The sequence below is a fragment of the Xyrauchen texanus genome, chromosome 43, assembly GCF_025860055.1.
Source record: "Xyrauchen texanus isolate HMW12.3.18 chromosome 43, RBS_HiC_50CHRs, whole genome shotgun sequence".
Taxonomy (NCBI): Eukaryota; Metazoa; Chordata; class Actinopteri; order Cypriniformes; family Catostomidae; genus Xyrauchen; species Xyrauchen texanus.
This window is the reverse complement of record NC_068318.1, coordinates 11,058,578-11,085,651: the sequence shown is the minus strand read 5'-3', so window position 1 is coordinate 11,085,651 and position 27,074 is coordinate 11,058,578. Positions and strand designations below refer to the sequence as shown.

At 38.2% G+C, this 27,074-nt stretch overlaps 2 protein-coding genes across 3 annotated transcripts in view; one reads left to right on the top strand and one right to left on the bottom strand.

Moving 5' to 3' along the window:
- The window catches only part of LOC127635624 (exosome RNA helicase MTR4), a 43,519-nt gene extending 42,562 nt beyond the window's left edge, over positions 1-957 (top strand). Inside the window, exon 27 of the mRNA XM_052115778.1 lies at positions 819-957. Coding sequence (XP_051971738.1) covers positions 819-871 — 53 coding nt within the window. The 3' untranslated portion in view covers positions 872-957. The remainder of the gene's footprint in view (positions 1-818) is intronic.
- LOC127635625 (phospholipid phosphatase 1-like) lies at positions 946-23,804 on the bottom strand. Of its 2 annotated transcripts, none has more exons than XM_052115780.1 (6): positions 23,323-23,804; positions 11,942-12,093; positions 8,808-9,088; positions 5,212-5,269; positions 3,228-3,404; positions 946-1,506 (listed from the first exon to the last, which is right to left on the bottom strand). In XM_052115780.1, exons 1-6 carry the CDS (start codon positions 23,378-23,380, stop codon positions 1,387-1,389), a joined length of 846 nt encoding a protein of 281 aa, XP_051971740.1. In that variant the 5' UTR covers positions 23,381-23,804; the 3' UTR covers positions 946-1,386. The 2 variants fall into 2 exon arrangements, with proteins under 2 accessions (XP_051971740.1, XP_051971739.1); XM_052115779.1 differs by lacking the exon at positions 11,942-12,093 and adding an exon at positions 16,762-16,916 and having other exon boundaries at positions 23,323-23,803.
- Positions 23,805-27,074: the final 3,270 nt, after the last annotated feature.

Sequence of the window (27,074 nt, the reverse complement as noted above, 5' to 3'; positions counted from 1 at the left end):
AGCTTGAAGCACTAGACTGGTAACGTAGCTTGGAAAGATTTAATTATTGATCACATGCTGAGAACCAGTGGAATTAGTCAACTGCTTTCCGTTCAGTGTTTTGAGTCATGAATAATTTATTTACACCAACAATTCCATGAACTGAAACTTTTGAGCTGTAGTTTCTAGACAAGATTTAAAGCCTAGTGAACTGCCCTGCTGTCTACTGTCTTTTGAGGGGTCGTTCACAAATCAGAGGCTATTTCCAATCATGACAGTGCAGCTCCTATCTACTTGAATAGGGGAATGATGAAATCTAAAAAATGGTTGGTCAAGATTACAGTTAAAGAACATTTAAAATCGGCAGTAAAATCTGACAACGCTGGTATAATAAATTGTTCTCCGATTGTGCAAAACAAACACAATTATCCCAGCTTGTATAGCTAAAGCACATTCTCAAGATGATTGACAGATGATGTCTATCTAAAATGTGATTGGCTCTTTTACCTGTAAGGCAGGGCTTCCTTGATGCATCAGTTGGGCGTTCTAATTTAATTTTAAAAGTGGCCGGTTTCTGCTAAATATTCTCTAATTGGGTAAAACAGTCTTGTCTTTTAAGATGTAACTTTTTAATTGTAGCTGTAGTCTGCGATTTTTCATAGTTGACAACAGGATTGCTGCTGGTTTTGGTGCCCAAAATGCTGTCTGGGTAGACCGCACACTAGGTTTTTGGGACATAGCCACTGTTAAAGAAACCACTTTATTCAATGTTTGTGAATGGGCAAGGGTTAATGTAAAAAAAAAAAAAAAAACTTATGTACACTTTCTTGTTTTCACAGGTATAACGAAGATCAAGAGGGATATTGTGTTTGCTGCCAGTCTTTATTTGTGATCCTTCAACACCTATTTTTGAGCCTTGGATAAGGTTTCTTTTTTTTTTTTCTAGACATTGAAAGACAATTAACATTGAACATAATTATTGTTTTATTCGTGTTCATATCAAGCATAATAGGTTCTTGTTTTCATCAAAAAGCGCAACATATTTTGTACATACATTTTATCAGTTTTAATAAAAAAAAAAAAGTCTGTAGTAATTTCTTTTATTCATACAGATAAAAAAGTATGTTTTTTTTTTTTCTTTTCTGTGGCTTAATAGAGGTACACTTATATTAGTTTTAGAAGATACACATGAAGCTGTGGTAGCAGCAGAAGCAGTCCAGCCAAGGCAACGTGGGACAGTGTCCGTAAAGAGACCAATCCCCAGAGAGAGGAGGGGGGGTCTAGAGAACATTAAAAGCCAAGTTACATTCACAGGTTTCCAACCTAGTGGTCTGCCCTCATAGTGGGTGCATGCTTAATCCTTCTCCCATCGACTCCATGGGGCATGTCACAAACTTTCCTGATAGCTTAGTTTGGGCTGTCGTAATGATTTCCATTCGTAGGCGTCTCTTGTAAGGTGGTGTGTGGGATCTCTACCTCTTTCTGGGGTTCAACATTCTTTTTGAAGAAATCTGACACAAAGAATACCTGTAGGGTGTAAGAGTCACAATGTTTTAGAGATTAAGGAGTGAATTGCTAAGTGCAAATGTGCCATCTGCTTGGTCCCAGAAGGAACTTTTCTCATTAATTTTCTCCAAAGTGATTTCAAAATTAGGAGTTCTAACCAACCCAACCAGCTCCGAGATTGCAACATTATAAACATTGAAGCAATTAAGTGTATGAAAATAGGGGGAATAAAGAGTTACAATGACTGCATAAACCACTGCCCTATTCAATAAGAGAATTAACTAATCCCACAATGCATTACAAATTATGTAATCAAATTAAAATTGGTGGTACAGTAATGCTACAATTTAATACCAATTTATGAAGCATAATTTGTTTTATTACAAAATGTTCAGATGTATACAAATTTGCAGTTATTTCGGTTTCCATAGTAACTTAGACTTCTCTGATTGGTGGAGCTCTCTTTAGGATTATGTGTAGTCTAGTTTTTCACCAGAAGTATGAATTGGAAGCAAATATCATTGCTTAAAGGTCTAGAAAGGTATCTTTAAGCATAAAATGAATGGATCAGAAGACCACTGTTGTGCTCTATTGCTAAAGGTGCGTACACACTGCCAGCGACATCACGCGCAACAGCGACTCCATCTCATTCATTTTCAATGAGAGCACAGCGACTTCCGGCGATATGAGCTGTCGCGACCGTTGGCGACTAGATGTGGGCGTGTCCAGCGGCGCGACAAAGTTGAGACAAGTTAAACTTTATTCAAATGAAGAGCGACTAACGGAAGCGACAGCCAATAGGAGAGAAGACGGGAGAGCTCACGTGATCCTCTCTCTCTCTCTCAGCTCCTGCAGTAACGGAAAGATGGATGAAAGGATAATTCTTGCTGTTAGAAATTTTCCAGTGCTCTATGATATAAGGTGCGTACACACTGCCAGCGACTTTATCGCTGCAGGTCGCCAGTGGCTGGCGGTGAAGTCGCTAGTGGGCGTTCCCACTACTGGTTGCCTAGTAACGTTTATAAATGACATTCACGGATGCCATTCCATTGCTGTTGACAGCGAATCTCTTTTCTTGCCACTAAAAACAAACATTTTGGAGGGAAAAGACTAAATATAAATAGAATCAGTACATAAAATGCTTTATATCAAAGATGAATGAGAAACAAGGCGTGCTGTTTGCCAGAGTGTCTGTTTATCTGCGGCGAAAATGCAAATGCCGGTCTGTCTGGGTCCATAAAATCCCCGCGATCTCAGATACACCTTTCCACACAGTATTTTTCTTAAAAATGTCCTTGAACGTGGGAAGAGACATATCATAGAGCACTGGAACATTTCTAACAGCAAGAATTAGCCTTTCATCCACCTTTCCGTTACTGCAGGAGCTGAGAGAGAGAGAAGGATCACGTGAGCTCTCCCGTCTTCTCTCCTATTGGTCGCGACAGCTCGTGTCGCCGGAAGTCGCTGTGCTCGCATTGAAAATGAATGGTATTGAGTCGCTGTCGCGCGCGATGTCGCTGGCAGTGTGTACGCACCTACAGTCATAAAGCCTGAAATTTCAGTCTATATATTACATATTTTTAAGTTATTTTTAGGTCTGTATATTGCACAACAGTAAAACCAAGTATGAGGAAGTTGCAAGTTGTTTGTTTCTGGTTACGTGGTGCTTACCATTGTTTAAATTAGAAACAGAATTCACATGATTTCGAGATGGTCTGCTTGGAGTTGGTAGTATCACTCACCACTAGTAAAGCCACAATTACTCCTTGTATGAGGCCTGTGAGTACATCACTCCAGTGATGTTTGTAGTCTGAGACACGGGACAGTCCTGTATAGACAGAGGCAGCGATCAGGAAGAACTGGATCGTGGGTCGAAGGAGCCGTGCCCACTCGGCTTGCATTCGTGCTTGAATATAAAGCTTGGATAAAATAAAGGTTTTTCAATGGTTAATTGGGCATGAGAAAGATAAGAAATATTACCTGGCAAACTTATACTGCACATGTGATTGTGTGACATGCCAATCCTTTAATCACATTTTTCACTGCAATTTTATGTGTGCATAATAAATGCTTGCAGGCTGTATTTTGTAATTGCATGTGCCTGGAATTATTTGCAGAAATTTGTGGGTCCACAAGGTGGCATTACTCACAATTGAGCCATTGTGGTCATGACGCTCTAGATTGCTGTTAAACAACAGGAAACTAAGATGTAAACAACAACCGTAGATGTGTGAAGAGGTCAGGTGATACCAGCATTTGTTTGGGTCTAAATTCCTGAAGACAAATAGACCAGTATCTCATAAATCATAGCACATGCCCGTATGTGCGCTTTGAATGTTAGACTACACACAGACACTATGCGTTTGCGTTGAAACTGAAGTATACTTATATGGCTTTAGTGTTTTCATGTTACTGAAAATCCCATGCTTTATTATCTTATGCCTGAGGGCATGTAACAAAAATACTGGTGTGAAACATCAGAGCGGTCAATCAATAGCCACACCTACTCATCAAGATTGAAACTTCCTTTATCCAGAACCAGCTATAGTTATTTTAGTTGCAGAAAACAAGCCCCAAACCGGAAATGATTCTTTAATGTTAATGATTATTCCATCAAGCAACAGGTCTATTTATAGGATTGTGAAAATCGTGAATCATTTCTAGGTTTGATTAAAGTGGTTAATGTTTGTAATCTTATCTATATTGATTTTGATAAGGAGTTTAATTCCATATCAGTGGTTAGATAACTTTGAAAAACTACTTCAATATTGCATTTCTGGGAGCTACTGAACTTTGACCTTGAGTGTGATGGGTTTAAAAGTGTGCACTTTAATGCTTGTTCTGTTTGCTAACATGGCTGTAATGGAGAAGTCAGCTGAATGCCATAAGACTCCTTAAGATTGCTCTTAAATCAATAAACCACCTTGTGATGTATAATGGCTGATTTCAAATGGACAATAAATAGAGTAAAGCATATAAATCTACATAAACATTAAACCCATTTCCTGTTCATTCAGGAAAAAATGTGGCTTTACTGGAGAGTAATGACCTTCATCTGGTTTGTGATTGGATGAGTAAAGGAAATGCACGTTGTGGTTCGATTGCAACCTGATCCTCAAAAAAACAGCTCTGAACAATACAGGACTCAAAACTCAAGTTAAAACAAATGCGTAAAAGACAACGAAGCCTACATTTAAGACCATTAAGATTTGTTGCATTGTAAAGTTTTCCATAACAATTAAGGACATGTCCACAGCCAATTTAACTCCTGTTGTACTCAACTGTTATTCTCTTTACTGCAATACCTACACTTTTTAATATTTGTAAAGGAAAATCTAGTCAGTCTGTGTTTATCAGAATATAAATCCTGACAGGGGGTGGTCTGGACTAACATCACCTTAAAGGGATTTATTTTGTGATGACAATCTGACATCTCATTCCACTTATTACAAGACTGCTTGTCCAATAAATACATAAACGGACAAGAAATGTTGATTTGAGTTTAAATACATGTATTGGCTTACTTGTAAAGATTGCCTAGTGATACGAGAAATAGGACAGATGACTTGCAATACCTGGATGACCAGTAAAATATCAGTTGCTAATGGTGCGACTGACCAATCAGAATCAAGTATTCCAGAGAGCTCTGTTGTATATCAGTGGTGAGGATTATATTTTAATTGTCATGACAATACAAATAATTAAGTGTATTTAAATGATACTTACTGCCAGGAACAGCATACAGTACATGGAGAATGAGGAGTGACCAGAGTAAAATGAGAGCCTGAAACAGAGAATTAAAGGATCAATGTGGGCAAAGCAGGTCCATTTAACTACTTATTACTACATGTGATGACTATTTGTGCAACAGTATGGAGCCATAAAATCCAAGCAGACATGTGTTTTGCAACTCTGTAAACACAAACCAAGCATTACTTTGACAAGTTGGTGGGAAGGAATCCAAACATTAAATCCCATGCTGTGCAAAGATTGCACTGTCCCATTTGGTCCCAGTGCACACTCTCTTTGAAAAGCACACACCCTTTTCCGGGTAATAAAACTATGTTGGAGTGGTGTGTTAACTGGTGGGGGGCAGGGGAAGTGTGGGGAGCGTCAGGGAAGGTAGGGTGTTCTGGCTATCCGGCCGGCTTTCGTGATTTCCTGTTTACTTAAGCTCAGGCCACATTATCAAGGAGCATCCGCCTTGTGACTGCCAGCAAATAATGTTGGAACAATCCGAGCAACACTGTTACCACTGACACGTGCTGACCGTTAAAAGAGCCAAAAGATATTACTATCAGTATATAATGTCAAAGTATTTATACCAGTGACAACCACCATAACGATTTTATTTCAGCATAACATTTTGCCAGATAGCTTCATGGTACAGATGTTATTGAACTGACAAGTTAACATACTCCTATGCTATTGATCTAACAAAAACAGGGTTTAACAGGTTTAGAGCTGTGCGCAAGATAAAATGAGGTCAGATCGGTACGTTCCTGATTCAATTACAGACCGGGTCACCATGAGACAAAGTTGAGCCAAAGTGAATTATCTGGTAGGAACCAGGAATCAAGCATTTCAAATGGCATATTCAGAACTTAATGGCATCTTTGAGAATGAAACCGCACTGTAGTGCAACCCTAATTCAAAGAACTAAAGATCTATGTAAAATTGGCATTTCAATAATTTAGACATCGCATGTTTAAACTTGACCTGGACGACTCCTACCACCTTGTGCGCATTTATACATGGCCGCTTAGCAAGAAGACCCCCATTGAAAGGTGATCTGAGTTATTCTGGGCTCAGACCATCCACTGCTTCTTATTTGTTCTATTAATGGCATCATCTCCTAGGCAAACATTGGACCAAAGAGATGCCACTGAGAGACAGGAATCACACCTACGGTAAAAGAGAGCATTCTGAGAGGGTCAGGGATACTGCTGGCCTTGAGTCAGTTCCAGAAACCCGCAGCCCCACTATGTGCTCTTGAAACGTCTTACCACAGGATTCAAGAGCACTAGAGCATGTGAACCACAGACTAACAACTACAGCATGGGTGTTCTAAACACCAAAAAAAGACAGAAAAATGGTTCAAGGATAAGACTTGAGGAAGCCCTCCATTTCAACATTAACCAGCAAAACTGCGATGAGTCCTTCAACCTTGAAGTTGCAATAACAGCTGTTATACAGTGTCCAATAGGGTGATTCTCACAAAATCTGTCAAGAAAATATCCAGGTAATATTTTACCCCAAATAAATACCCTCAGTGACCACTTTAAGTAAACCTACGTATTCATATGATTATCTAATCAGCCAATTGTGTGGCAGCAGTGCAATGCATAAAATTATGCAGACGGGGGTCAGAAGATTCAGTTAATGTTCACATCAACCATCAGAATGGGGAAAAATATGTGATCAGTGATTTCAACCGTGGCATGATTGTTAGTGCCAGATGGGCTGGTTTGAGTACTTCTGTAACTGCTGATCACCTGTGATTTTCACGTACAACACGTCTCTAGAGTTTACTCAGAATGGTGCAAAAAAACATCCAGCGAGCGGCACGAAAACGGTTTGTTAATGACAGCAGTCAGAGGACAATGGCCATACTGGTCAAGCTGACAAGATGATTTCACATTCCTGTCAGATTGGACCAGCCTGGCCATTCTCCTCTATTTCAAGCTGGGGGAAAAACCTATCATTTGGCAAATCTATTGGTAGATTTTGGAAATGACACAAGGGAAATTTAACACTTCTGTTAATCGCAGTAATTGGCCAAATATCAGCCTGGCCGATTTATCAGTCTATCACTATTTAGGACCATTGAGATTGTTTGCTGGATGCTGTTGTACAACAAATGTTGTAATTTAAAATCTGTACCAAGAGAGTCCTACTATAATGTATAAATATTTTACATTTAAAAAAAAAAACTAATTTCACATTGTGGCAATGAGAACTAGGGGGTAAATGTGTGTAACTTTCATGACAATAATGTTGCAATGTAAACAAAACTTAACAACCCAAAAAAGTATTCATTTTCTATACATCTCTATATCCCCCATTTCTATATATATGTGTGTGTGATTATTTATATATATATATATATATATATATATATATATATAAAATATACACACAGGCAGCCAAAAGTTTGAATAATGTATAGATTTTGCTGTTTCGGAAGGAAATTGCTCTAACAAGGACAGAAAGAGATGTGGAAGGCCAGATGTACAATTAAACAAGAGGATAAGTACATCAGAGTCTCTAGTTTGAGAAATAGACGACTCATGTCCTCAGCTGACAGCTTCATTGAATTCTACCCGCTCAACACCAGTTTCATGTACAACAGTAAAGAGAAGACTCAGGGGTGCAGCCTTATGGGAAGAATTGCAAAGAAAAAGCCACAGTTGAAAGAAAGTGTTAGAATGGGCAAAGAAACAGACATTGGACAACAGATAATTGGAAAAGTGTGTTATGGATCTTAACCCCATTGAGCTTTTGTGGGATCAGCTAGACTATAAGGTGTGTGAGAAGTGCCCGACAAGACAGCCACATCTATGGCAAGTGCTACAGGAAGCGTGGGGTGAAATCTGACATGTGTGAGTATCTGGACAAACTGACAGCTAATATGTCAAGGATCTACAATGCTGTCAATGCTGCACACTTTGAAGTAGTTTAAGATGCTCTGAACATTTATTTCAAATTGTAATAGTAATTTTTCACGCTATTAATGTCCTGACTATACATTGTGATCAGTTGAATGCCACTCTGGTGAATAGAAGTACCAATTTCTTTCCATAAGAACAAAATCTGTACATTATTCCACATTTTGGGCCACCAATGTACGTACAAGTGTGTGTGTGTGTGTGTGTGTGTGTGTGTGTGTGTGTGTGTGTGTGTGTGTGTGTGTGTATGTATATATATATATATATATATATATATATATATATATATATATATATATATATATATATATATATAACTTTTGAGTAATATGGCTTATTGCATGTGCCTGATGCCCCTAGATTCCTTTTGTCAAGCAGAGTTCAATGTTACTAATTTTTCCATGGTGAGCCACATTTCCAGTTGGCCATCTTGAATTTCATTATAAATCCACTTTTTAGATCTGTGCCAAATTTGGACTGATTCTTGACAGTGCTTTTACATATTGACATGCAACCAGGTATACATTTAGCATTTTATTAGCATGTTTGGTCCATGGAAATCAAACCCATGATAATGGCATTGCTAGCCCTGTGCTTTACCAGTTGAGCCACAGGAAATACTACTGGCAGACCTAAGGGAAGTGTGTAACCTACCTGCCCTCGTTGTACTTGGTTTCATCTCCAGTGCAGTTGAAGTCCTCAATGTAAGCTCCTCCGGTACAGTTGATCCGACTCCAGTCAGGTCTGCACACATCGAGGAAGTGTGGCCGCAGACGGCCGATGGAATACTTGGCAATGTCGGTGAGTGATTGGCTTATGGCGGCACCAAACACAAAGGTGCCGATGGCCTTATAGATGCAGGCTACATAACCGTTGCAGAAAGACTTTGATTTGATGCACTTTAGATAGACTGAAAGGCACTCCCCTATGATCATCTGTGATGAGAGAGGAATGGAAGAACTGTTACTTTGTCCAGGTTCTGGTGGAAATGTCAATGACTGTTTTGCAGTCAATCATGTGTTAGAGATCTGACAATTTGAGGATTGATTTTAGGTCTTAGAAGGATGTCCACATGTACAAGAATGGAAAAAAAGATCGGACAGTAGTAGCACTTGACAATGCAGCCATCACTGGTGTTTCCCTAACATATCTTTATCACAGTTACCCATGTTTAGGTCTTTGACATTTAGACTCAATGCTTACAAGACTGTGAGGGATGAGAATACAATCCGTTCAAAATGTCATACTGTCTCAGGCCACGTCTAATTTTCTCAAGTCATGTTTTCGAAAGTTTTTCATCTACTGGTAATTAGGGATGTGCACAAGTAGCCAAATATTCGTTCTGCAGTAATTATTCGAAAAGAAAAAATACTATTCGAATGAACGTTTTGCTTTGCTGGCCATATACATCGTGAGATGCATGTTAAATCCTGAACACACAAACTAAAACTGGCAGTTATAACAGAATAAACTGGGTGGCGCTTTTGAGTGTGGACACAAGTTGACCAAATGTTTCTATCACTCAGTACGTTCAGATGGACACCAGAAAAGTGGGTAATTGGGAGAATGTGGCTTACTGTGAGAAAGCTGGCCGTGTTTAAATGTACTGGATCAGTGCTCTAAACTTTACTCTAGTATATGTGCAGCTCCGACAGAGAGCAGTGTCCCCATAGCAACATAAGCCCCATGATGCTTCTGTAAACTACAGACATGGCATCCGAGAAAGACTATGCTAGCTGAGGTAAGGGACATTCCATCATTTAAACTGGTGTGTATAAATGAGTATAGTTTACGGAGCATGTGGATATGCTTGTTTTTCCTCAACAAAAACAAGCCATATAATAGCTATCATGTTTATATTGTATCTCATGTCGAGTGTTTACAGTCGTCCTGTACGTTAACTGCTACAGTCTACATCATTAGAGGTTTCTTTTTCTTGGCTTTGCGTGAGCTTAAATGCTTTCATTCTATTCTTTTTTTTTTGTTTTCACGCATTGCTTGTTTAGATATATAAAAAAAAACACAGTAAATGATTTTAGCTTGTTTTGAATATAATTAGAAACTTGTTTTTTTTTTTTAATGGTGACGCAACATTTATGACTAAAATTATTTTATAAAGTCTCTTTCTCATTAATTACCTTAATTTAAATAATAGAATATTCGTTTTTACTAATTTTTTATGAGCTTAAATATTTAAATGCCAAATTATTGATGAATGCCCTTCCCTACTGGTAATTGGACTTATTTTCAATGTATCGTTAGACCAGTTTACACAAGAGAATGACATTGAATGGACAATACTTCTATTCTTCACAGTCTTGTTCCTGTTTGTGTCAAATGAAATATGAGTCTAGTCTAATATTACCAATCACAATAAAAAGATGCTGGTTTTGAGAGTTATGAGCAATTGTAGGCCTTGGGTACAGTATGCTAGGATGACACTAATGTTTTAATATGGTGTTCTTGATATAAAACTAGTTTGAATAACTAAAAGTGCTCTACAGTATGTAAATGGGAGTTCTAACCCATTCAATACAGCATTGCTGTTCAAAGTGTCCATTAGCAGTAAACTAAATCAAATGTTTTAATAACATTTGGACAAATCTGTGCTTTAAGCTTTCATGGGTGACTGTGAGGCTATATAGATTTATAAAGGAAATGGCAATCATAGTAGGTAAACTCAGTTATGTTTCTATTGCCCTTAAAAGTATAGTGTAGGCTTGTAGATGCTACCACACTAGATAAAAAGCCTGCTTTACAGAAACAGTTGTGAGATGTAACCACAGAGAGAGTCTTCAGCTCTATCGTCTAAACGTAATGGGGACAAATTGTAACCATTTCATCACAAGAAATGTTGTGGTGTATAGGCATTTAATGGGACCACTGAATGGGTAGAAGACTAGCAACAATTTTTCCAATGTGTTGGTTGGCTTTTAAGTCTTTGTATCTCAAACTTGCAAAAGTCAGTCACAAGAGTGAAGTGCAGATCTTGAACAAACAGTTACACCATAAACGAGAAGCCTGTCATCATTTACTCCTGTCGTTTCAAACTCATATGATGCACACTGAAGTAGTCAATATGGCTCTTGTACTATATTCTAAGTCTTTTTAAAACATATGATAGCTTTGTGTTAGGAACTCAAAGAAGTTTTTTCCATTACTCGCTGAAAATCATCCCTTCCGCCATTTGTTTTCAAATACTAATTTGTGCTTGAACTTTTCCAAACTTGGAGTGTTACACCAGGTTTAACGTCAATGACAACGTCTTGTAACCAATATGTGGAAGCGTGACTGAGATTTGAAAGCTAAATCAGATTTTCGGAGAATAACGACTTAAACTTCTATTTCAGTCAAAAGGACTTCAGAGAAATATAGCGGTATCTAGAGTCGTACAGATTACATTTATGGTATTTTTTTCCTTTTTTTTTTTTGAAAGATGTGGTCACTCAGGATGGAATTTTCCTCCACCAAATAGCATTTCGAAAACTCTCCATAACCGTATACTTTGGAAAACTGAGTTTTCAAACAAAACCAATGTAAATGATGTCAGAATTTTCATTTTTGTACTATTCCTTTAAGCACCTATTTACAAGACCTTAAGTCCTCCGAACTGTGGTTATATCTCAATTCGGTTTCATGTACTCTAGCTTACAAGCTAGAGTACATAAGCCCAACTGACCAGAGAAGCACGCAATAAACAATAAGAGAGAGAGGCACAATGAGAGAGAGAGAGTAATAGAGACAGGAAGGGGGTGAGCTGCTAGTGTAACAAACAGGCAGGCACTTACAGTAAGCACAGTGATAGGAATCATTACTCCTCCTAATAACTGATAGGAAATGGTGTCTTCTTTATATGGGTACTTGATAGAGTCATCGTTACAGAAAAATCCTCGTTTGAATGATTTGTGTTGTATTGTGAGTATTGCGAATGGGAGTCCAACTAGCAAAAAAAAAGCAGTGAGAGAAGAAAAAAGGTTAACAGAGGGGTATGTGTCCTATTCTCCCCAGTTCAAGCAAGTAATGTCTTAGGTGAGGTGTGTACAGGAGGAAAAGCTGTGAGTTATGCAGAAATATGGATTCCCGCTTTAAAATAAGAAGAACAAAGGATTAGAGAGGTGGTGGTGGTAATGCGGCATCTGGGGCTCAATTTCACCAGAAGTCAAGCTTTGTTCTTTTATAATTGAAGCTATTCTTGTTGAAGTGGATTTTACTGCTTTGTTTTCAGTCTCCAGTGGTTTTGAGGTCGACATGGGAAGTGGAGACACTCAAATAAAGCACAAATGATTTAACCGCACGCTATGATATAAGGCAGATCTTGTCAGAGCGCAAACCCAAGTGGTCTTTGTGTATCTGTTTGTCTGAACATTTAGTGAATTTCTCAAACATCTCAAAATGATATTACCCGCCCTCTTTCTCGCTCCCTCCATTTATTCCCCAAAATGCTTTTTCTAAGCTTTAAGCCCAGGTTTTTTGCACAACATCATACAAGGATTTGGGGTTTTAGGGTGGGCAAATAGATTCCCTTTGTTATACCAGGCTGAGTCTCTCTTGGTGGTTTTGCTAGCCAAATGGTGGTGCACAAGTAAAATCTAGGGGGTTGCACTAGTAAATTCTTTTGTTTACCTAACCAATAGTGTCACAAGCAAATTTGAGAAGAAAAACGCAAATGCTGAAGCAACCACGTCATTTGATGGTGCCCCCTACATATTAATTTGGGATGATGTTATTTCAATGTTTGTGTTTTTAACATTAAAAGTTACATATTTCAGGATTAAATGTTGTTTCATTGTTAGAAATTTTAAAGTCAACGTGAAATGCTGTTTGCTACACAATTTACTTCTAATAATATTTTTTTTTAAACTTGATATAATTGGCCATTAAATACCAGAATTGAGCCAGGTTGTTAGATTGAGAGGGGTTGAAAAGTACGAGGGATTCATGATGAATTACGAAAGCGCAATAGTGGATTTTTTTTTTACTTGCAATTATGTGCACCGGTGAATCGTACACAATCCGAAAAGGAACATGTATTAAGAAAGCAAATCGGGTTGATTGTGATTTCACGTTGACTTTATGGTGACAAACATCGTGAACAAATCTGTGAGAAGGATGACCATGGTGAGACATTACCAGCAGAAACATTACAAGCCTGTCAGAGACATAAAGGTTACTCAAGCGAGGCAGCAAAGCATGTGGTAGGAATTAAGACGTTTACCCAACATGCAGTGAATGTGGAATGCTTAGACATGTGTATGTCATTTTTCCCATGTTAATGTCCATAAACCACTCTGCCTGCTAAGAGGTATCAGACACATGGATCAGAGACGTCTACCCAACATTTCCCAGAACTCTCCAAAGAAGACAGCTCCTTAAATTACACCATCTCTTCTTGCCATCTTCGCTGAAAGCTGCATTGTCATGGTGTATGAACTACTGTCGAAACGTATAGGATTTCAGAAGGATCACTGGTTCAGATCATTGCTTGCACGCTTTGCACGATGCCTGGACAGGCAAAGCAAGCGGAAGCTGAGGGTTGCTTACGCAGAGGTCATGAAACCCTGCAATATGGGCAGTTTGTGGTTTTCATCAAGTTAAAGAAATGAGTCACTCACACCACACTCAATATGAAGTATTAGCTCACACACTGGGAACAATTTGTGTCAAACACAACAGTGTCTGAAATGGTCTAAATTTATATAATCAAATCAAACATTTGTGGTTGTTCCTGGAAAGTATTCTTTGCACTCCAAGAGACCTTTTTAGAAGTAAAAAGTATTCTGTCTGTGCTCCTGAAGATATTAACCATCACTCATCACATTTCAGACTCAATATGCAGTTTAGTTTCTTTTTCATATAATTTTGTGTTAAAACTATTTTAAAATGCTTGACAGTAACGATAAAACGTAACCATAGCTTTGCACAATGTCTGGTCTTGAGTATTTGATTTTTGACCAAACACTGACCCTTACTAAACATATTCAGGAAGTTTCTGTGGTTTGGTGGGAAACATGAGAAGCCCTTCAAGATGAAAACCACAAATTTCCATTTATGTCTTAAAAGAAAAAGAAAAAACTTTGAAAGCAGTACAGGTTGCATTCAAATACATTCAGAGCGGAAAACACCTCAAATTTATTTTAATCTAAAACACATGCTCAAGGCAATTTCTTCTACCAAGTGGACATCCTTGGCTAAGTGGAGGTAATGCAAAGCAATATGCCCAGAGTGTTCTTAGACAAAGAAAAACAACGATGGTGCAATTGACCTACAGAGAATTCTTGTTTCAATCTTGACACCATGTCTACCCTGGATCCATACGGCGTGTTGTGACACAACTAGACTAGATTGCTTGTGTTACAGTCAATGGTGGTCTACACTGAAAGCACCCACTGCATTCAGTTGAAATCCCATTTCTATTTTTAATGCATAGAAGAGCTACACCAGCACTTCCCTGTACATCCGAAATAACATTATAATATACATATATGATTATTAAAACATCTTTGGCATAAATTTTGTACTTAAATAACTTCTGACCATTTCATCAAACCCAGCTTGTAATTTTATGGTCTCTGGCCTTCTAATCTTTTGTTTTTAACCATATATATACAGTACGCAGTTGTAGGGTCAATGAAATGGCACTCATTTTGTATTACTTTTTTTGCCTGGATCTATTAAATTATTCAATACACAATTAGGCCTACTTGATTTCTGTTGAAAATAAATTTGAATTTCATTGTACTGTTGCTGAAGTGTAAACTAGAGCCTCCAGCTGATTGGTCCGTGTTAGTGAACATTCTGAGATGTCGTCAACGTGCTGCTTTGACGCTTACATTGTAGACAACCTCAAGCAGTGTCAGACCCTCCAGCACATATTAAAGTAATTGAACAGCTGCGTTCAATCACACTAAGCTGCTCTATTCAAGTGGCAGTTTGCACCTGTTAGTGGTCCGATCTAATGTTGAACCAGCTGCTCTTTGGTGTCAATTAGGTTGTTTGTTCACTTAAAATGATGGGCCACTTCCTTTGGGTGCAACAGTCAGTTAAATCCTGAAGAAGACAGAATACTATTGATGTGTGAGGGACAGTGTTATTATCGTTAACTAAAACTAAATGAAAATGTTTTTGTTAACATAAAATAAACCAATTTAAACAAACATAATAGTTCAAAGTAAAATTTAACTAAACTATGCTTTTCATGATTCCAAAAATATCTTAATATTGAATTGAAATTTAGATTTTTTAGTTTTTTTGATACATAGTATACATTACATTTCACCTTTAAACATAAAAGTGCCATTAGATACCGATAAAATCTAGACAGCCCTAAGACATCTTGAAAGCGTTAAACTTGTTTCAATGATATCAGTTAACACGTCAACTTTGGCAGCCCTAAACTACACCAACTAATATAAAACTCACTCCAGTCAGATCTTTTAAAAGTATCGCAGCAGTTCTGAGGTGAAATGTCCACTGTGTGGCGCTAAAAGAGAGTTACATTTTAAAGAGAGAGAAAAAAGATAACGTTACTGCTCTATCGAATTTCAAATAAACAAACCTTCATTCCAACCCTAAACCTTAAATGGAAACCTAACCGATATTGTCAAGCAAATTTGAGAAGAAAAACGCAAATGCTGAAGCAACCACGTCATTTTGTGGTGCTTCTGACACTTTCAACTTGCGTGTTGACTACCGTTGTCTTCCGGACTCCCGGTACTTAGCACCGCAAGTGTAACATTCCATCAGTTGAGCTATGTATCACATCGGGTCAAAATTGAGTTGTTGTAAGAAAAAAATCTAAAATAAAAATCACAGATAGGTCACATCTGTGCATAGGTCGCACTGACAGAGATTGCATTCGGCAAGCACTAGGACGCGGGAGCAGCCGCCTGACTTCCCTTTAGCCATTCATCAGCATGTCAGATGCACTCTAGCGTGAAGATTAACTCTGCATATACGCATCATATCACAGCGTTTTTTATTTGGGAGTATTTGCTCCAAGTAATCGAGTGTTACAATTTTTTCATATTCTGTTTGTTTCATGAAAATAAAACGTGAAAAAATAAACCACATCTGTTGTAACTCTAAGCCATGCACAAATAAACAGCTTTTTGTCTGCGAGTAAAATAGTATGCCTGTTGCATCTTATTCATTAATGTTACTGACTGTCTATCCTTATATTTTTCAATCCTCTTTGCTAAATTATTCACTATCATGTTCACTGACTGACTGTTTTTACGAGTTAAACGTTAAAATGTATTGCACTATTACTTAATCATGCACTACAGTAAAAGTGTTTTGATGTCTTAAGATAGCATTGTGTCAGGAACAGGGCAAAAGGTGTTTATGAACAGATAATCTACCTTATATTTGTGATTTGTATAAAGTCCATGTTGTTGTAGCACCTAGAGTACATTTCACCAGGAAACTGTTGCGATACGTACAAAGAGCCATGTGATAAACTTTTTGCACAAATGTAGGTATAGTAACATTATGTTATGAGACCAGGTTGGGAAAAACTAAAACTAAAATTTCGAACGAAATTGAAAATCTAAATTAAAAGGAAAGACTCTGGGCACGTCTTGTGTGGATGCTGTTGGGGATTACTTACACTACAGATAGGAATTGTGAAGCCCACTGTGTAGAGCACAGTGGAGGTGACTGTGCTGGAGTGGAAGGGATAGCTGATGCTCTCATCATTACAGAAAAAGCCACGCTGATACGGTTTGATTTTACCCAGGTTAAACGCTGCAAGTGGGAGGCCAGCTGTAGGCGAAAAAGGGTTAACAATAGGTTAACAACTCTATATAGGTCTACCAACTAATCAAAGGTGAGGGCTGATTCCCTGGGTTGATGATTGGCTGCTGCCAAGGTCAACTGACACTTAGAGCGCTCCACATGAGATAATAATTATATGACACTTGTGGTTTTATAATGGACAAAGCGTGTTGAGATTGGACACCTAGTAGGCAGTATAAGAGACTTTGAATATCTATTGTTTAAAAGTGACATCATCTTACTACTGGGTTATAAAACACTGATCGTGTCTGATGTCACGTTGCTACTAATGTTGTCTATATACATTGCTGGATAAATCCTTTTAAAAGATTCCTCATTGTATCACACGTTCAGCATCATATGCAGAGATTAGACTGGTTTAGCGACAAGGCCGATAAATTTAGCCGATATTTGACCATTTTAAGGTTATCGCCGCTAACTTGAGTGATTAGTGGTCATTCCGGCTAGTGTCGGTTCCAAAATCTACCAACAGCCTTGTCAACTGCTGTTATTTGTTGATTAAATGTACCAATTTTCTTTCATCAGATTGTACTGACTATACACTTAAATAAAAAGGTGGTAAAGTGAATATAGCAAAAAATTGTGATTTTGTTATGTTTAGTAACATCATTTTTGTAAAGTCTGAAGCTCATTTTCTACACAAAATTACCCGTTCATTAATAATAATAATAAAAAAATATATATATTATTTATATTTACATTGTCATGGATGACACGCCTCTTCAACATTGCGTGGAAATCTGGGACATTGCCTAAGGAGTGGCAGAACGGGGTGGTGGTTCCACTCTTCAAAAAGGGGATCAGAGATTGTGTGCCAAATACAGGGGTATCACAGTTCTCAGCCTCCCTGGTAAAGTTTACTCCAAGGTGCTGGAGAGGAGGGTTCAGCCGTTTGTCGAACCTCGGATTGAAGAAGAACAATGTGGTTTTCGTCCTGGCCATGGAACGACGGACCAGATCTTTACTCTCGCAAGGATCCTGGAGGGGGCCTGGGAGTATGCCCATCCAGTCTACATGTGTTTTGTGGATCTGGAGAAGGCGTATGACCGGGTCCCCCAGGAGAGACTGTGGGAGGTGCTGCGGGAGTACGGGGTGGGGGGGTCCCTTCTTAGGGCGATCCAATCCCTGTACGTCCAAAGCGAGAGCTGTGTCCGGGTCCTCAGCACGAAGTCGAGTTCATTCCATGTGGGGGTTGGTCTCCGCCAAGGTTGCGCTTTGTCACCAATCCTGTTTGTGATATTCATGGACAGGATATCGGGGTGGGGAAGGTGTGCGGTTCGGTGGGGATCTCATCGCTGCTTTTTGCAGATGATGTTGTCTTCATGTCATCATCGGTCCGTGACCTTCAGCTCTCACTGGATTGCTTGGCAGTCGAGTGTGAAGCGGCTGGGATGAGAATTAGCACCTCTAAATCTGAGGCCATGGTTCTCAGCAGGAAACCGATGGAGTGCGTACTCCAGGTAGGGAAGGAGGTAGTGCCCCAAGTGAAGGAGTTCAAGTACCTCAGGGTCTTGTTCACGAGTGAGGGGACAATGGAGTGGGAGGTTGGACGGAGAATCGATGCAGCGGGGGCGGTATTGCACTCGCTCTATCGCACAGTTGTCACGAAAAGAGAGCTGAGCCGGAAGGCAAAGCTCTCGATCTATAGGTCAATTTTTGTTCCTACCCTCACCTATGGTCATGAAGGCTGGGTCATGACCGAAAGAACTAGGTCACGAGTACAAGCGGCCGAAATGGGCTTCCTCAGAAGGGTGGTGGGCTTCTCCCTTAGAGATAGGGTGAGGAGCTCAGTCATCCGTGAGGAGCTCGGAGTAGAGCCGCTGCTCCTTTGCGTCGAAAGGAGTCAGTTGAGGTGGTTTGGGCATCTGGTAAGGATGCCCCCTGGCTGCCTCCCTAGGGAGGTGTTTCAGGCATGTCCAGCTGGGAGGAGGCCTCGGGGAAGACCCAGGATTAGGTGGAGAGATTACATCTCCACACTGGCCTGGGAACGCCTCGGGGTCCCCCAATCAGAGCTGGTTAATATGGCTTGGGATAGGGAAGTTTGGGGCCCCCTGCTGGAGCAGCTGCCCCCGCGACCCGACTTCTGATAAGCGGTTGAAGATGGATGGATGGATATTTACATATATTTTGTATTTTTGGCTTAATTTTTTTGTTTCATTAAATTAATTTAATTGTTCAAAATCGACTGGTAGAAGTGAAGTGCATTCTGATCCAATCACTATTTATTCTAGCCATGATTTGTGTTAGTGGATGACAATGATTAATACTACTTACATTCCCTATAATTTAATGGAGCGTACATCACAATCCTAACGAGAATAACATTCTCGCAGCATTTAAAAGGAGCTAGTCACTGTGCTGCAATTAGCGCTAGCACTCTTAAAATAGGGTTCATAATAGTGTTGTCAAAATTACCGGTACTTTGGTACCATGTCGGTACTAAAATAAAAAAGATGTAACGATACCAGTGTTTCTGCAGTACCGAGCAAAGACTCAAGTTGTGTGTCAATATGACATACACGACTGCTTTAAAACGCTCACAGGCTTATTTTGAATGTGTGCTCTGTTACTCATTTTACACTGAAATGGAAATGAATCCAAGAGACATGTTCTAGTGTGATTTTATTAAACCGCTGAAGGCTGCAATCTTAGCGTGGATGAGCTGCATTCTTTAAATGAATGTATAAATGCGACCGCTCATACTCTGGGTAACTCCACAGACAGGAGGAGATGACAACGAGATTCACGTTGTTTGAGATGACAAAGCAGAGCACTAATCCACTGTGAACCACGCAGCACATGTAAAATATATATTTATAATGAATCACAGTATTTGTGCTTTTTAATCTCAACTCAGCTTTATTTATATAGCATTTAAAACAACAGAGTTGACCAAAGTGCTTTACAGTAATACAATTTAATACACAATATTTCCAAATTACCACATACACAAACACCAGAAGTCTAAAATAGAAACACTCCAAAACTGTGTCTTACATTTCATTTCTCAAACTCAAAAGGACAGTGTAAAGAGATGAGATTTCAGACGTGACTTGAAAGTCTTCAACGATAACACTAGGTCATGTTGTCTATTGTCCTGTTCATTGTTAGAAATTTGTTGTACTGTCCCGTACTTTTTGCACATGTTTGCACGTGCACTTTATATAGGTATACATAGGTATTTTATATAGGTATTTTATTTCGTTGTATAGTCTCATGTGGTCCTGTGTTGGTCCTTTGTTGTTTTTATATAGCACCATGGTCCTGGAGGAACGTTGTCTCGTTTTGCTGTGTACCGTACTAACTGTATATGGTTGAAACGACAATAAAAACCACTTGACTTGAAGTGTTTATCTGGTAAAGTGAAGCTTGCGGCAAAAAAAACAACGTCATAATAAAAGCATGATTCAAAATAAAAGCTAGATGCCTGAAATTGAAGAAATTAAATAAAGAATTTAATACAAATATATTACACATGTATAGTAAAATGTAATATTCACTGTAATAATAATAATAAAGCAATATATCACAAGCAAGACAGCTGTTGGATAAAAGTTTGGCCAAAAAAAAATGCATTGACATTTTAAAAAGTTCACATAAATTTTCACTTTTTACATTTTTTATTTTTTATTTATGACTATATTAAACTAAAATATGTTCTGAAAAAGAATCTTTCAAATAATATTCAAAATAACTAAACTTATGTGTTCAGTAGCACATTATCATATTAGCATATTTTTGCTGTGGTATCGAAATTGGTATCGAGAACTGTGAAATTTCACTGGCATTGGTATCGACTACTGAAATTTTGGTACTGTGACAACACTAGCTCATAATGTTCATTCTATGGCAAATCAAACAAATAATAAAGCGTAATGTAATGTAAATTCTCATTTTCCTTTCTTTTTGGTCACATGCAGCCTCTTCCATTTTAGCCATTTTGCTGACGCTGACATATCTTTATCTACTCAACATCACCCTAATGGGGTCTGACGGTCTAAAGTCTCACGTCAGAACTTGTCATGTAAACTTTGAATCCTCCATAGCCTCAAACTATTGTTGTTGCCATTGCAAAGCATTATGAGAAAACAACACAAACCCTCATTCATCGAGCCTCAGGCTTATGTCCCAGTAAGAGTATGGGTCTTTTATTGACGCTAAACCCATGTGACATACGTATAGATAAAGCTGGCCGTTCAAGCCTGAAAGAAGGAATCGTCGCGTAAACAAATTGTTCCATGCTCCACTAAAGCCCCATTGTAGTACAACAGCACGCTAAATCTTTGAACATGTTCTCAGGGATAGAAATGTGAAAACGGCAAAACAAAAATGTGATGTAAGCATTATCAAGCATTTTACCATTGACAAAAGTCTTCAGGGTTGAACCCATGAATTCGTCCCTTGGCTTTAATGTGCTCCCATCTGTTCTAGTTTGAATTTAGAGGGTAACTTATGTAAATATGCACTGGCCAATGCAAAAAATCAGGAAGCCTTCCCAGAAAGCCATGAGACATGTCTCGACTTGAAATCAGTGATTGTAAGCTACTTTTAGATATGAGATATGCATATGTTAAATTTAAGGCAGGTCTTTAAAGTGGGGAAGTGGTTGTCTCTTCATTGGACTGGGACGGGGATATCAGAAGATTCTGGGGGAAATCTAGCGGGGCAATAACCCTTTTAGACCTGATCATACAGTACAGTGTTTCCATATTTTGAGCAATGAATTCCCATGACTTATTCCAGTTGTGATTACTAGATAAGGATTTTACAAAACTTTTCCTAACAAACAAAATACGATAGAATGGAGCATAACTAGAAAAACGTATTATCACAATAGGGATTTCCCAGATTTTTCCAACCTGGAAATGACAACTCATCTGATATTTCCAGGTTTTTCATAACTGTGGGAACCCTGATAGTAGCTAATTCAAAGTGAATACAATATCAATATTATAGGGTGAATTTGGGTAATATGTGGCATTTATTTCCCTATTAACTTCTGCATTTAATTGTTAGTGCCACGAGACTTCACGTGACAAACCAGTTAGTATGGTAATGTTAACATTCCTGCTTATGATTCAGTAAGAAATGTACACATCAAAGCTTAGTTGCCCAACATTAATGTCCCAGATTACCCCATTTCCCCTAAATTAAATGATTATTCATGTAATATACAAGCATTTTGTGGAAAAGTACATATTCAATGTAGAAAGTACCTATTTTTTTAAAGCATGAAGTTGAAAGTAAATTCTACATTTGTTTTTCCCCACTGAACATCGTGTCAGTCTGAAATTACATAGAGACAGAAACAATTGAGCCTAAATAGAAAGAAGAACTGTGGTGAATTCTCCAAGAAGCTGGGAACATCCTATCTGCCAACAACCAAGACAAATGTGTCTAGGTGCACCTAGGAGAATTGGTGCTGTTTTAAATGGAAAGGTGGTCACATCAAATATTGATTTAGCTTTTTTATGTTTACTGGACTTTGTATGACACAAAGTGCTAAATAAAAACTATTTATTGCATTATTTTAGAATACATCCTCACAATGCAACATTTTTCACAAGTGCCTAAAACTTTTGTACAGTACTGTATGTCATGATGTACCAATCCTAAAGTTGAGGACCTTATTTATTTCTTAATTTAAGTCAACTTCACGGATAAATTTTACTTGCAAGCTGGTGTTCCCAGCATGGCTTGAATAATTACGAAGTGAACATGGTTTAATTACAACATTTCTATTGCTGATTTTGTTCGCAAAAACTTGTAGTATCTTCTAGTAAATCTTAGTCATTTATCATGTCCTTTAGAGTAGTTTACTGGCTGTTGTTCAGAAAAGCTATGCGGGTTTTTAATGGATTTGAAGTTGTTACAATGATGTTTCAGTTCATTGGTTAATTCCGAGGCTGAGACATTATGCATAGGAGATTCTCTGCACAAAGGTAACGCCCTTACGGAAAATATTGATAACGCATGATGTCTCTGCTAAATGAGGGTGTATATAGGCTTCAGTATGCACTATGACGCACACTATGGGTGTCGTGTGTGGTTAATGTGCGTGTGGCATTGTAGCTATGTTGATTCCCGTGTAATTAAGTATAACATGCATGGAAACAATGTATATGTTCACGGGTGTAACAACACAATGAATGCGTCCAGATCTGCCCCGTTTCCACGAGCTTCATATCTGCGGACTCTTTCGGTATAGCGCGTATTTACATCTAAAACTAACAATTTAACCACCTTATTTACAGACACTTGGCTTGTCCTAACATGGTTATAAATGATCGACACTTCTCTATATGGCTTAAAACATGGATTCAAATCTAAATGTATGAATTAAAAAAAAGCAATTAAGCCAAATAAAACTTACCAAGTACTAGGCACGCGATGTCAAGCAATACAAACGGAATTCCTCTGGTTTCGAACATCGCTGCACGGTGTCAGTGTCCTTCAGTGGCTCAATTCTGATAATAAAGGCTTAATATAAGGCGTCTTGAGTAAACAAATTTACGGAGCGTCCACCGCTTATGGTCTATTGAAAGAGAGATAAACTACTGGGATGCGCAGTAAGGCAAGACGCAACAGTTTTAATAACATTGACTGCGTAATGGCGACTAATAATCAGCCGTCCAGGAGACAGAGCGACCTGTTCTGCGGAAGATCCTGAAATAAGATGACCATTTCAACGCACGAGGATAAGAATACGCGATGACGAGCCGGTATATGATGATTCGGATGGTCAAAATAAAAGGGTCCGGGTGCCTGTGAGCTGTAGGGTAGAGTTTGTTCTGCACACTAGAGAGCTGCTGCTGCTGGCTGTCATGACGGGCGACAGCTGAGGTTGATTCAGCCTATCACGTGTCTCTCAGCGCTGAACTACAGCACGGGCCACGCCTATCTGATGCCCCGCCGACAATCTCAATAATGTATCATCAGTTGGCGTGAGTGTGGGGAAAAGTGACTTTTTATTTTTCATTCTAAAAAGAAAATGTCAATACGGTCTTTCGATCTAAAACGGAATTTCTTCACATTCCATCTAATGTTTTTCTTTTCCACAGCATTCTCATAAATGTCTGAAATAATACATATTCTCTCATGGTAAGTGGTGGTTACCTTGATATTTTATATTGAAACCATAGATGCCAGGCAAAATTGGTTTGTCCCAAAAAATTATCAGAATATGATAAAAATCATATCACTCATTATTGTTCAGGACAAAGTGATGTGTCATATATATAAAAAAAATTCCAGTACATTTATTCAGCCATTTAGGCCTACTTTAAGAAAAATAATATATATATATATATATATATATATATATATATATATATATATATATATATATATATATATATATTAGTTTATAATAATAATAAATATTAATTTGATATTAAAATCTGGTTGTAAGAAATAGTAGGCTAATCATTACAGTCCAATAAAAAAAAAATATATATATATATATATATATATATATATATATATATATATATATATATATATATATATATATATATGTGTGTGTGTGTGTGTGTGTCATTTTATTTATAACATATTATATTTTCATAATATACCAATTAAAACAAATTGATCAGTGTGTAAGATGTAATAACACTTATTTTAATAATTTTGTTATAATGTAAAGCATTAATTGAAGAAATAAATACGAAAAAGGCTGTTGCTTTTTTTTTGCACTCCAGCGCAGTATAACACATTTTGATTGTACAGAAATCTGATATATATGTTAAACAAATATATGAACTATTATACATCCTCTATGGCATTATATTTATCCATAGATTTACACCATTACTATTTGAACATGTTTTGTGAGTCTGTCATTAGTTTGCTTTACAGTGCAATTATGTTATTTTCTTTACAATTGAAGGTCAAGAGTAGTGTAACCTACTAATACAAATAAATAAAAAACACTTGTAGCAAAACAGTTCTTAAAGGTGTTGTTGTTACAGATTTTAACAATCGCAATACAAATCATCACACGATGAGCCACATAGCGATGAAAAAGAGCCGAGTGTTTCTGACCGCTAAAATAATGCTGAAATGCTGCCATCTACAGGTGAAGCCTGAACAAAACATTTTCATTTCACTAATGGTCAATGAGTATGGAATGATTTTCCGGACATTATTCAAAAGGAATTGCAAATTGTATTTGCAATTGCGTTTTCAATTTGTGGACGCATAAAATGTGACATAATCCAAACGCAATTGCAAATCGCGCATTACCGTTTGCATTTTCGTTTAAGCGAACGCACAGTGACTGCCAGGTTCTCTATTTTTTCTGGGGAGGAAGCATAAGGGTGTGGCTCCACCAGACCCTCCGGAGGGTTTCAGGAGTTTCACCATTTGCTCCAGGAGCTAGGTTTGGTGGACCTAACGGTGACTGTGCGTTCACACCGGACGCGAATAGCGCGTCAGGCGCGAGTGATTTCAATGTTAAGTCAATGCAAAGCCGCGCTCTACACCTCATTCGCGCCGCAGGAATTTTTTACGCGCGTAATGCGTCTTTGCATTGACTTAACATAGAAAGCACTCGCGCCTGACGCGCTATTCGCGTCCGGTATGAACGCAGCATAGTCATCTGACTTGAAGTTCAATGATAGGAATGAAACAATGAATGAGTTGTTGTTAATTCTGTTTAGCCTCCACTACATCCCTGAATAACGTTAATTTACACATCGTGTTTCAATCGCCAAATCAGATGTATAGGCTACTTCATCTACATTCCTCACGAGAAACGGATTATGGCTCACAAAATGGATTAGCTATAGGCGTAATAGTAAGGTCCCACGTACTTTATATATACAGTACATGTTCTGCATTAATACCACAGTGAGTAACTTACAGGACTAGTAAGTTAGACCAGGGTTTGCTTAAGAGCCTTCACCGACCTGAGCTTAATGATGAGGGAACGGCGCCAGTAGATAACTCTTCTTGCCTCCCTCGTATCGTTCATGACTCCTTATTTTACTTTTTAAAAAGTGTCTAATGTCCATAATAGCTACCACCAGAAGCCACAAACAACAATGACAGTCAAGCCCTAAAGCTGTAAGTTAACCGATGACTCTTTCAGGCTCTCTCCTCTGGTGCGCACTCTAAATACAAGCATTCTGTAACCATAGTAACTTTGATCTGCTTGAACACATTTTAATCGTCTTTAATACATGATTCGAAGGATAGATTAAAAGACCCGGTACATTTTTTTAAATAAATACAAAATTATTAAAAAATAATAATAATTATCAATAAATTCAATTTTTTGAGATCCGGGGCTATAAAAAAATCATCCGGGGCTGAAGCCCCGGATGCCCATGTCTAACGACGCGCCTGCATATATGGGATGTATTTGTTGTATGTATTTTATTAATTATAAATGTTAAACTCAATACTCTGTAATTTTTGTTTTAAATTTATAAGCCTAACCAGGGACAGGGGTTGCAAATTAGTCATGGCTAGAAACATGTATGCGTGGCATCTACTTTGTATTCTTTATAAAGCAATATTCTATGCATTTGTCCCTGTCAAATAAACATTAAAATAAATACAAAATAAATAAAGAGGTGATGCCCTGAACAGACGCCGGTTTATTTGATCTTGACCGTCGACTGTGAGTGACGTCTCTTCCCAAGACAAACACGCCCCATAGCATAATCCCACCCTTGACCCTGATTGACAGGTTTCTGTGTACGGCATCAATGGAAATACTAAGGAATTAGTATTCCATTTGAGTTTTGGCTGGCTACATACGCGACGCTGAGAAAGTGAAAAAGCAGACGTGGTAATTGAAATTGCTATTTAAATATGACAGGGCCAAAACTCGTAAGATATGGGAAACACAGTTGCAAACGGACTTTGCTTTTCCATTTGAAATCTGGCAGTCACTGTGCATTCGCTTAAACTAAAATGCAAATGGTAATGCGCGATTTGCAATTGCGTTTGGATTATGTCACATTTTATGCCTCCACAAATTGAAAACGCAATTGCAAATACAATTTGAAATTCCTTTTGAATAATGTCCGGAATATCATTCCATAAATGAGACTGCTTGTGAGTGGAAATGAATGCAGAAAAAACACTGGTGAAATTAAATGGAGACATCTGTCACGC